The sequence below is a fragment of the Oncorhynchus gorbuscha genome, unplaced genomic scaffold (assembly GCF_021184085.1).
Source record: "Oncorhynchus gorbuscha isolate QuinsamMale2020 ecotype Even-year unplaced genomic scaffold, OgorEven_v1.0 Un_scaffold_591, whole genome shotgun sequence".
Classification (NCBI taxonomy): Eukaryota; Metazoa; Chordata; class Actinopteri; order Salmoniformes; family Salmonidae; genus Oncorhynchus; species Oncorhynchus gorbuscha.
This window is the reverse complement of record NW_025745427.1, coordinates 438,455-450,633: the sequence shown is the minus strand read 5'-3', so window position 1 is coordinate 450,633 and position 12,179 is coordinate 438,455. Positions and strand designations below refer to the sequence as shown.

Genomic DNA, 12,179 nt, shown 5'->3' with positions numbered 1-12,179 from the left:
AGGGATAGTTATATTTTTGAAGTGTTGGCTTATTTAAGGTAGGTTGAAAGTAAGTTAAATATCATAAAACGTCCTCACCAGCTTCTTTGGGAGGTTGTTGTCATTGTCCAATGCCCTCCACAGCTTCTTCAGCACCTCCTTAAAGGCCTGGAAACCGGAGTCTGGCTTCAATTCGTACAGCATCGGAGAGTAACCCAGGACAGCATCATGGAAGCAGGCCACGCGGTCCACGTCGAGGTCATTCTCCCCAGCAGAGATGGAAGCCAGGTCAACAAACACTTTAAGCTCGTTTATATCTGGAATAGAGCACAACAGACTGATTAATCCAATAGCACTACATTTATCCCACAATAGGTAATTGTGCAGACAAGCAGTTCAGATACAGTATAAAAAATAACATGAGACCTCATGATAATCACATGAAACATAATTACACAAAACATGTCTGTCTATTTTCAATAGATACAGTTAGTGACTGATTACTGACAGGTTACTCTCTTGAAGGTAAAGATGATCACCCCGTGTACCTTCAAGAGCCTCTTTAACCCAGATGACAAAGTTTTTCCTGAGGCCGAGCTCCTGGAGACACAGTCTGCGGGGCTCTGTGATGTCCACCAGAACCAGCTTTGTCTGCATCAGGTCATTGTCAATACGATCCAGGTGCTCCCTCTTAAAGTCCTCATGTGTCTGACAACAGAGAAATACAGAATTTGTTTGAGTATTGTTTGTTCTACCAGTACTTGGCTGAATACTTGGTTCTGATTGGCTGAAAGGTTTAATACACAGTTTAGTTCCATACAGAAAAACGCCACGGGTGTCAGCTCAAATGTAAATTACCTTTTAAAATGCAAGTGTAGCGCGACGTCCGCGCGATGCAGTTTGTTAGCTAGCTAGCATTAATTTGTAAAACCAACTTTTCACGAGCACTGACATTTTCAGCAGTGGTGGCCAGGACAGTGATGGCTAGAAAGCAGATACAATGTTGCCTAGTGGCAAAAGCAAACTTGCTAACATTTTCTATGTTTGAGCGGTAGCTTAGGACAGTTGGCTGGCTAGAATAAGTTTATTACCAAGGTAACTAGCTAGCTAGCAACGTCAGTGAATGTGCACAAAACAAGATGACATTTGTTTTAAACCTGTGATAAATAAATGAAACGGCAATTCACACCAACTCACAACTTCTAGCAGTGTCTGCAGGACTTGGAAGTTGCCTTGAAGGTTGAGCGTCTGCTTGACCAACATGATGACCTGAGCAGACTCCACAGCCAGGTGAAGCTCGTGGTACTGCTCAATCTGGTGCACCCTTCTCTGGATCCACTGTTTGTTATCCGACTTGTCGTTTCTGCACATGATATCCAAGTCCTGCGCCAGCTCTTCGTACTTGCCCCTGTAAGCCTTGAAGAGAGTATCGACCTCTTCGAGCCGAAGGCTGCCGTTCTTCAGGCATTTGTAGATCTTATCGTACTTCGCGTAGCAAGGAAGAAAAATATCGCTGTGTATCTCGACTGGTCCTACAAAGTAGTCAACCGATTCCTCAGGGTCATAGTCTTCATCATATGCATCTCTTCTGGCAAGGTCTCGGGCCTGTTTCTCCCAGCACAACTTGAAGATGTAGCTGTCTTTAAATCTGTGCAGAACCTCTGCCATCTCTCTCACGTCCTCCTCAAGTTCGAAGAAGGTGACTACACCGGCCGTTGGAGAAGAGAGTTGGTCAAATGGATGGACCTCCATGAATTGGTCAAGGGTCATTGCTTCGATGTTGGTCTGTAGTCTTGCTTCCAAGCCTTCAAATTGAACTGCAACAGAGGGATAAAGCATGAAAACAATTAGGACCGCTGATCAGACTGGCCGAACGCAACCTTCCCTGGAAAGATTTTACTTTCATTCACCCATTTGACTTCTCACAAACACAGACCTGCTTAGGAGCTTTGTGTGGACCTTTGACTGAATACACACAAACAAACACACCTACCTACGACATGTTCCTGTAGTTTGCGGCTCATGGTAAGCAGGACTTCCACCAGCTCCTTCTCATGGTAGACAGCTTTCACCTCCTCCTGCCTACACATTAGCAGCCTTTTCATGGGGGCGCTGTCCTTATAGCGCTCATTCTCCGAAAGACAGTCTGCATTTAGATCAAAAACACACATTACATAAAGCAAACAGCACTAAGACTAATGAAAGATTACAGCCTTTATCTATATTATGAAATCCTTTCATATGAACAAAGAACTTGGGTTGCAAAATTATGGAAATGTTCCAAAAGTTGTATTCTTTAAAAACAATGTTTTATCCCGGTTGAGGAATTCTCAGAGGAAAGAATCTTCCAACTAGGATTTCTGAAAAAGATGAACATGTAATGGACGTTTTCCACCCTAAAAAACACAACCTTTCATTACCTATTTTCAGCAGCTCTGTGAAAGTATCCCTCTTCTCCAAGACGGAATTGAGCAGTTTGATCCGGATGTTTCCGTGGACCAGCTGGTTGGAGATGGCAGTGAAGGTTGAGATAGCTATGGCCATCCTGTCCCTGGCTTCTTCAGAGAGCTGCTCAATCAGCTTTTCATCTGCACCTAAAACCACATATGATTTACATTACAATATGGGGTAAAAGTAGCTGGATACTGAAACAAGATGGGTTAAATGGTTGAGACAGTTACAGGACTCTCAATTTGAAACCAGAAAAGTCTCATTGATATCACAAAAACTATTAAACACCACATACAATTGAACTCAAAAAAAACATCACCAGGGTTGGGACAGAGTGATGGCCAAAGACGGCCAGAGTCTTTCGGGACCATACGGCAGCCAAAATCATCAAGAAATCAGACCATACACTAAAACAGGTAAATAGACTGATTAAAGAACAGTAAATAGACTGATGGAAGAACAGTAAATAGACTGATGGAAGAACAGTAAATAGACTGATTAAAGAACAGTAAATAGACTGATGGAAGAACAGTAAATAGACTGATGGAAGAACAGTAAATAGACTGATGGAAGTACAGTAAATAGACTGATTAAAGAACAGTAAATAGACTGATGGAAGAACAGTAAATAGACTGATGGAAGAACAGTAAATAGACTGATTAAAGAACAGTAAATAGACTGATTAAAGAACAGTAAATAGACTGATGGAAGAACAGTAAATAGACTGATTAAAGAACAGTAAATAGACTGATGGAAGAACAGTAAATAGACTGATGGAAGAACAGTAAATAGACTGATGGAAGAACAGTAAATAGACTGATGGAAGAACAGTAAATAGACTGATGGAAGAACAGTAAATAGACTGATGGAAGAACAGTAAATAGACTGATTAAAGAACAGTAAATAGACTGATGGAAGAACAGTAAATAGACTGATGGAAGAACAGTAAATAGACTGATGGAAGAACAGTAAATAGACTGATTAAAGAACAGTAAATAGACTGATGGAAGAACAGTAAATAGACTGATGGAAGAACAGTAAATAGACTGATGGAAGAACAGTAAATAGACTGATTAAATACTGATTAAATAACAGTAAATAGACTGATGGAAGAACAGTAAATAGACTGATGGAAGAACAGTAAATAGACTGATGGAAGAACAGTAAATAGACTGATTAAAGAACAGTAAATAGACTGATGGAAGAACAGTAAATAGACTGATGGAAGAACAGTAAATAGACTGATTAAAGAACAGTAAATAGACTGATGGAAGAACAGTAAATAGACTGATGGAAGAACAGTAAATAGACTGATGGAAGAACAGTAAATAGACTGATTAAATAACAGTAAATAGACTGATGGAAGAACAGTAAATAGACTGATGGAAGAACAGTAAATAGACTGATTAAAGAACAGTAAATAGACTGATGGAAGAACAGTAAATAGACTGATGGAAGTACCGTGTAGCTGGAAGATGTTCTTGGCGGCTGTCCAGGAGAGCAGGTGTTGAAAGACCACGTCGTCGTCTTCGTGGTAATCACCACGCTCATCTCTCGGCCAGGACTTCTGGATGATGGTTGAGATGAGTTTGCCAAACTTATAGTTGATCTTCAACCGGTCAAAGAGTTTACCCTCAGACTTGCTCTGTGTGAGAAGAAAAAACATTGAAGAGATTGAGATCTGTACAGGATATGAATTACTAAAATAAGAGATTAGGTTTATGTCTTAGCCAACTTCTTCATCAAGGTTTATTTTCCATTTCATTCAGAAGCGGTTGAGTTTAATATGGGCTCATACCTGCTTATAAAATATAAAAAGTTTGGACACACCTACTCATTCATTTTTCTTACATTGTAAAATAATAGTGAAGACATCAAAACTATGAAATAACATTTAGAATCATGTAGTAACCAAAATAGTGTTAAACAAATCAAAATATATTTTAAAGTAGAGATTCTTCAAAGTAGCCACCCTTTGCCTTGATGACAGCTTTGCACACTCTTGACATTCTCTCAACCAGCTTCTCCTGGAATGCTTTTCCAACAGTCTTGAAGGAGTTCCCACATATGCTGAGCACTTGTTGGCTTCTTTTCCTTCACTCTGCGGTCCAACTCATCCCAAACCATCTCAATAGGGTGGAGATCGGGTGATTGTGGAGGCCAGGTCATCTGATACAGCACTCCATCACTCTCCTTGGTCAAATCGCCCTTACACAACCTGGGGGTGTGTTTTGGTACATTGTCCTGTTGAAAAACAAATGATCGCTGCAGTATGCTGTGGTAGCCATGCTGGTTAAGTGTGCCTTGAATTCTAAATAAATCACAGACAGTGTCACCAGCAAAGCACCCCCACACCTCCGCCTCCATGCTCATGGTGGTAACCACACACGCGGAGATCAACCATTCACCTACTCTGCATCTCAAAAAGACACGGCGGTTGGAACCAAAAATCTCACATTTGGACAGAATTCCACCGGTCTCATGTTTCTTGGCCCAAGCAAGTCTCTTCTTCTTACTGGTGTCCTTTAGTAGTGGTTTCTTTGCAGCAATTCAACCAAGAAGGCCTGATTCCCGCAGTCTCCTCTGAACAGTTGATGTTGAGATGTGTCTGTTACTGGAACTATGTGAAGCATTTATTTGGGCTGCAATTGGAGGTGCAGTTAACTGTAATGAACGTATCCTGTGCAGCAGAGGTAACTCTGAGTCTTCCTTTCCTGTGGCGGTCCTCATGAGAGCCAGTTTCATCATAGCGCTTGAAGGTTTTCCGGATTGACTGACCTTCGTGTCTTAAAGTAATGATGGACTGTCATTTCTCTTTGCTTATTTGAGCAGTTCTTGTCAAATATGGACTTGGAATTTGACCAAATAGGGCCATCTTCTATATACCCCCCTACCTTGTCACAACACAACCGATTGGCTTAAACGCATTAAGGAAAGAAATTCCACAAATGAACTTTTATCAAGGCATACCTGTTAATTGAAATGCATTCCAGGTGACTACCTCATGAAGCTGGTTGAGAGAATGCCAAGAGTGTGCAAAGCAGTCATCAAGGCAAAGGGTTGCTACTGTGAAGAATCCCCAAAATATTTAGATTTTTGTTTTGACACTTTTTTGGTTACTTCATGATTCCTAGTAGTTTTGATGTCTTCAGTATTATTCTACAATGTAGAAAATAGTGCAAATAAAGAAAGACCCTGGAATGAGTAGTTTTGTCCAAACTTGACTGGTACTGTATATTGAATCTGTATTTAGGTCAAGTGTAACCAGTCTACTTACCTGGCACAGTGAGGTGACAGCTTCTAGGGCACATTTCTCGATAGTCTTGGCTACGTGAGGGTGAGATTCATTCAGGACCTCAATCTTGGAACAGTAGATCTCTATCTGATCCAGAGGAGACTCCTAGAAGTGCAGAAAAGGTATTTCAGTCATTTCACCAATGGATATCAGAGTCTGGTCTCAATTCTACTGTATGTGTGGAAGTTTCATACCTGTTTCAATTTGCCCTCCAAGTCCCTAGTGAACGTTTGTCTCCATTCTTGTGTGAAATCGTCATTGGCGAACTTGAGAGAGATTATGTTGTTCCACATCTGGCAAATAAAAAAAGAGCATTGTCAGTAAAAAAAGACATTATAGAACTACACATGAAAAAAGAAAAATCAAGGTCACGATTTGCACAACAAAAATGAATAATTTTCTCACCTCTATCTCTGTGGTGACATTTACACTGAGGTACAAGGTGGTCACACTCCTGGCTAGCAACCGATCTCTGAAGGTTGTGCCGATCCAGGATCTGACGATCACCATCGCCTCGGATAGCAGATCCAGCTCCTTGGCATGCATATGCTCTCTTTCCACGTCCTTAGTTGCCTTGAAAGGAATGATAAGTTATTTCCATCCTTTTTTGGAAATGTCTCAACCATAGAAATACAACTACTAGAATGGACAAAGACCCTCAAACCACAGCAATTTGTCTGGAACACTCATGGGTACACTCAATATGGCCACCGGTCCACCCATGACAGAAAATTGACTTAAATAGGAATGTCCGTTCTAGTAAATATTTTTCTATGGTCTGAACTAGTCAGCTGTACATGCACCAAAACTCTGGTATTTCTCCTTTTAGAGCTTGTTCTCCATCTTCTTTTTAAATAGTGAACCAACATGTTTTGAAACTATTATTTCCCCGACTTGATCAAAACTCGTTTTTCTCATGCTCTCTCTTATCGCTCTGCAGCAGACATATAGTGAGCAATATGTTTATAACATAGAATCGCAATAAAGAATCATGATACATATAGAATCCCGATACATATCGTATCGGCACCTATGTATTATGATAATATAGTATTGTGACATCCCTGAAAATTCCCTGAAATAGAAGATAGTGGTCAGATTCAAAGACATCTTTCTTATTGTATTTTCTGTTTAATAAATAACCTTGTTATCTAGAGAGTCAGTACATACATACTGTTGGCCAACCGCTTATCTTGGGCAAAGTCTAAATGAGTCATCAGACATTTTCTACTTGAACTCCACATACCTGTGACTCAAAGGCCCGGGCAAACTCCGATATTGAGACAACCATGTTCATGCATGCCACAGGGATGTCTGTGAAGTTCTGCGTGTAGGTTGAAGTGGATCGGACTCCTTTGCAGATCTTCTCAAAAAGCTTCACTGCAGTTGCCAAGCACTCTCTGCCATACGCCTCACTAAAACAACTGCAACCACAAAAAAACAGTGGACGTTGTACAATAACTATCATCAAAGATCAAAAGGAAACGAGTGAACCAGATGAGTTACAGTAAGTCAATCACCTGTATTTCTCCTCGATGAGATTGCTTTGAATATGTGAGAGAGTGTCCGACACATACTGCAGGGCAGAAAAAAACACTTTGTTAAAAAACACGTTGATTTGAAACTTTCAATGCTCTATAATACTTTTAAAAACATTCTGGGTTTATTGGATAGAGATAGAGGAGAGAGGATGCTGAAAAAGCTGTGGGCCGGATTCAAACCCATGCTGCAGGAGTATATGATATGTACTCCTATATCTACACTCCTCTGTTCTGGAGGCAGCTAAACTACCATAGCCCACTCCTACAGGGTATTACTTCTTCAACTAGTTATAAAAACAACTGATTGGATTTAGCTATATAGCACACTTACCAGTAGCTCAATGGGCTTTACATACTGTGCCTTAAGAAAGTATTCACACCTGACTTGACTTTTTCCACGTTTTGTTGTGTTACAGCCTGAATTTAAATTATGATTACATTCAGATTGTCACTGGCCTACACATAATACCCCATAATATCAAAGTGGAATGATGTCAAATGTTTCACTAATTCATTAAAAATACAAAGCTGAAATATCTTGAGTCAATAAGTACAACCTTTGTGTTATGGCAAGCCTAAATAAATTACAGTAATAATTTGCTTAACAAGACACATTTAAATAATCAGCTGAAATGGAATGGAGGTAAACATCCTAGATTAAAAACTTGTTCTGTCTACTTTCCACCAGACACTGGTAAATTAATTCACCTTTTCAGCAGGACAACAACCTAAAACACAAGGCCAAATCTACACTGGAGTTGCTTACCAAGAAGACAGTGAATGTTCCGGAGTCGCCGAGTTACAGCTTTGACTTAAATCTACTTTCAAATCAATGGCAGGACCAGAACATGGTCGTCTAGCAGTGATCAACAACACATTTGACAGAGCTTGAAGAGATTTGAAAAGAATAAATGGGCAAATGTTACACAATCCAGGTGTGAAAAACTCCCAGAAAGACTCACAGTTGTAATTGCTGCCAAATGTGATTCTAACATGTATTGACTCTTGGGGTTTAATACTGTAATATATTTTTATATTTTTTTTTACAAAATGTTAGAATATTTTGTGTAGATCGTTAACAAGTAAAGTAAATCCATTTTAATCTCACTTTGCAACACAACAAAATGTGGAGTAAATCAAGGGGTGTGAATACTTTCTGTAGGCAATGTAGTCAGGGGGGAAACTAGTGTCCAGCTCACTTGCTTGTTGCTGTAGGTGACATCTTGAGGGGCCCTCAGAGTGAAGACTTGGAGCAGGTCCAGCAGTTCCACGTTGATGAGTATGCTGCATTCCACCAAGTCCTCTATGGTCATCAGACACATCCAGGACCGAGACACTAGTCTGTCCACCTCAACCAGATGGCCATTGTTTTTCATGAGATTCAACATCGCTCTAAAAAAAAAAAAATTAAAAGAGGGAAAAAAGATGGAATATCATCAATAAAATATCTAAATGATATACAGTGTTTTCAGAAAGTATTCAGACCCCTCCACTAGTTCCACATTTTGTTACATTACAACTTTATTTAAAAAATGATTAAATAAAAAAAATTCAAACTCAGCAATGAACACACAATAACCCATAATGACAAAGCGAAAACAGGTTTAGAATGTGTTTTTTTTACAAATGTATTAAAAACAGAAATACCTTACTTACATAAGTATTCAGACCCTTTGCTATGAGACTAGAAAATTGAACTCAGGTGCATCCTGTTTCTGTTGATCATCCTTGAGATGTTTCTATAACTTGATTGGAGTCCACATGTGGTAAATTAAATTGATTGGACATGATTTGGAAAGGCACACACCTGTCTATACAAGGTCCCACAGTTGACAGTGCATGTCAGAGCAAAAACCAAGCCATGAGGTTTTTTTAAATCCTCAGCAATCTACACACAATACCCCATAATGGCAAAGCGAAAACATGTTTTTAGAATTTTTGGGGTCACTTAGAAATCACTTAGAAATGTCCTTGTCCTTGTCCTTGTTTTTGAAAGAAAAGCACATTTTTGTCCATTAAAATAACATCAAATTGATCAGAAATACAGTATAGACATTGTTAATGTTGTAAATGACTATTGTAGCTAGAAACCGCAGATTGTTAATAGAATATCTACATAGGCGTACAGAGGCACATTATCAGCAACCATCACTCCTGTGTTCTAATTTATCATTTTAAAAGTCTAATTGATCATTAGAAAACCCTTTTGCGATTATGTTAGCATGGATGATAATGAAATAGTACCAGACAAAAAAAAGTGTTTTTCTTTCAAAAACAAGGAAATGTCTAAGTGACCCCAAACTTTTGAACAGTAGTGGGTTTTTTTTGTTGTAAATTTGCAAAATTCAAAAAGGCACTCGCACATCTGAGCAATCTAATTTGCAGGTTCATGGCAACAATTGAACAACAGGAAGGAAAAGGGAAACACACTGCTCTTGATAGTATCACTGATATATAATAAGCTTACGTATCGGCCTCACAGCCTTCTTCAGAGCTTTTGTAAAAAAAATAACATTTGCACCCTTATGTAGACCTGGTCCCACCCACATCCGTTCCACACATCGAATGGGGTTGGAGGCAAAGGAAAAACAAATAAGTGCTACCAAATATATCAATATGCATTTGTACATTTGCAAAAATTCTAAAAACCTGTTTTCGCTTTGCCATTATGTGGTATTGTGTGTAGATTTCTGAGGATTTTCAAAAACATTTTATCAATGTAACGTAACAAAATGTGGAAAAAGTGAAGGGGTCTGAATACTTACCCGGCGGCAATATGTATAATATATATATATCATTTTTAGGAAATTCTACAGGGTATTTAATTTCTTTGTTTGTTTACCAAAAAAGGAACAGGACATAAATACGAAAGGCCAAACCTTTAGCGTAATCTAGTGAGACAATAAGAATGATTTTCTAATACCACAGGGAGAATGGAAGTACTGTACCTCCTGTCCTGGCTGTTGTGTGTCATGTGGTCTGCTTTGAGGCCTTGGAGGCCCGCCCAGGACTGCTCGTACTTGAGGGTGACTGTGGTAGATATGGGTGTGAACGGTTTGGAGGATCCCTTGAGGAGGTGGAGCAGGGGGAGCACCAAAATCCACCGGGGCCCTTCAGTCTTCACACTGTTGATCAGAGCCACCAACATGTCTGGCAGGCTAGTGCAGAGAAAAATACAACAGGTTTATTTTCACACAAAAAGAAATGCATCAGCATTAACTCAGCGTCAACTCATCCACTAACTCAGCATCAACTCATCCACTAACTCAGCATCAACTCATCCACTAACTCAGCATCAACTCATCCACTAACTCAGCATCAACTCATCCACTAACAAGCACTTTGTTAGAAACTGTTTTGAGAAGATGTGTATAAAATATATTACTCAGTTTGACTAATACAAATGATTACATCTTGTATAAAAATAAACAATAATCATAATGTCTGCAATAGGCAAAAAATAAGCAGAAATCCTGACGCCAAAACCCACTTTTTGAGACCGGAGACGGCTTGGGCGAAGTCGGTCCAGTACTGCAGAAAGGAGTCTTTGGGCAGCTTGGGCAAGCACAGGGCACTGCAGAGCCGGGTGGACTCTCCGTGGTCCAGCTTGAGGCCGAACTTCTTCCACACGTACAGCATGACCACAGCTGCCCTCATGGGGTCCTGGATGAAGCAGCTCTTCCCCTCACCCTCCTTCTGCAGCTGAGGAACAACGTTATCCAGCATGAACTGCTTCAGCAGCTTCCTGACCTTGGGGAGGCAGAACAAACAGTGAATGTTAACAGATTTGTTTTGGGGACGGTTGCACACTGCAACTCAACACTCATCCATTTGCTTTTTCCTTCCACATACAAAAGAAATGTACAATAAGACAACCAAATGAAAAATACATGTGAAAAAACAACATCAATCATTATAGAAATGATCATTCCCACACACAATATTACCTCTATACATTTACAGCATTGTGCAGCGTCCACACGTTTATTGGGCAGAGTTAAAATCATATGAGTGGGTGTCATCTTTTCTACAAGTCAAGCAAATAGACACAGCGAAATGCTTGCTCTCATTTCCCTTCTAACAGCAACAAAATAACTGGGATAAATCAAAAGAGGGGAGGCAGGGCAGGAGACAGCAAAACAAGCAAAGGCCAAACAGACATTAACAATTTCACTTACATCTTTTTCGTCGTAGTCTAAGGAGTACCATTTCTTGTGTGTCTCCTCATAGACAAACGGGTTCCCGTAGATCTGGTAAAACTGATTCAGCTGATTGAGGAAACTCTTGAAGTTAATGTCAGTCCAGCTCCTGAGGAGGTCAAATATACTCTCCAGCATAACTTTCCCAGCAATTTCTCGGCCTTCAATGACACTTTTCCTTTGTTCCGGCCATAAAGCGTCTTTTAGCCGCTTGAGCACATTCTTGGATGGCTCCACACAGATGATGTCATCATACTGATGCCAGTCCCCTGAAACCAAACAAAATCATTGCTTAATATATTTGCATACATTTTAAACAATTTCCTCACATGTAAGACAGTGTGAGCAAAATAGACGAGCAATACCAAATAGATGTATGATAAAAATCAACAAGGTTTTGAACTTACATGAAGAAAATGGAACATTTTAAAATCAGTGACTTACAATAAAGAACTGCTATAGAAGTTGTTATAGCAACTGCACCCACCTTCTTCATTAAGCAGATGGGATTTGACAAAAAGACATCTGTTGGTGGTGGGGTAGTTAGAATCCAGTTTGTATATGTACTCATACTCGTACTTTTGCTTTTTAAGCTTGTAGACGAGGTACTTGTATGGTATGGACACAGTTGCATTAGATTTGCTTGTGATCAAGCTCCCTTCGACTAGGAACCCATGCTCTCCAAGATCCCTGTAGGATGTAATGCATTGGTTT

At 39.8% G+C, this 12,179-nt stretch overlaps 1 protein-coding gene across 7 annotated transcripts in view; it reads right to left on the bottom strand.

The window, feature by feature from the left end:
* The window catches only part of rnf213a (ring finger protein 213a), a 61,654-nt gene that overhangs the window by 40,277 nt on the left and 9,198 nt on the right, over positions 1–12,179 (bottom strand). For all 7 annotated transcript variants that reach the window (XR_006835707.1, XR_006835708.1, XR_006835710.1 and 4 more), the window contains exons 7-22: positions 11,953–12,155; positions 11,445–11,734; positions 10,757–11,016; positions 10,215–10,424; positions 8,466–8,658; positions 7,246–7,301; positions 6,972–7,149; positions 6,131–6,298; positions 5,920–6,018; positions 5,708–5,830; positions 3,892–4,075; positions 2,400–2,573; positions 1,973–2,125; positions 1,177–1,796; positions 528–687; positions 79–296 (exon numbers count right to left, since the gene is read on the bottom strand). Coding sequence is in view for 2 of the 7 variants with exons in the window: in XM_046334280.1 (XP_046190236.1) it covers positions 79–296; positions 528–687; positions 1,177–1,796; positions 1,973–2,125; positions 2,400–2,573; positions 3,892–4,075; positions 5,708–5,830; positions 5,920–6,018; positions 6,131–6,298; positions 6,972–7,149; positions 7,246–7,301; positions 8,466–8,658; positions 10,215–10,424; positions 10,757–11,016; positions 11,445–11,734; positions 11,953–12,155 (3,289 nt within the window). In the remaining 5 variants the exon portion in view is untranslated. The remainder of the gene's footprint in view (positions 1–78; positions 297–527; positions 688–1,176; positions 1,797–1,972; positions 2,126–2,399; positions 2,574–3,891; positions 4,076–5,707; positions 5,831–5,919; positions 6,019–6,130; positions 6,299–6,971; positions 7,150–7,245; positions 7,302–8,465; positions 8,659–10,214; positions 10,425–10,756; positions 11,017–11,444; positions 11,735–11,952; positions 12,156–12,179) is intronic.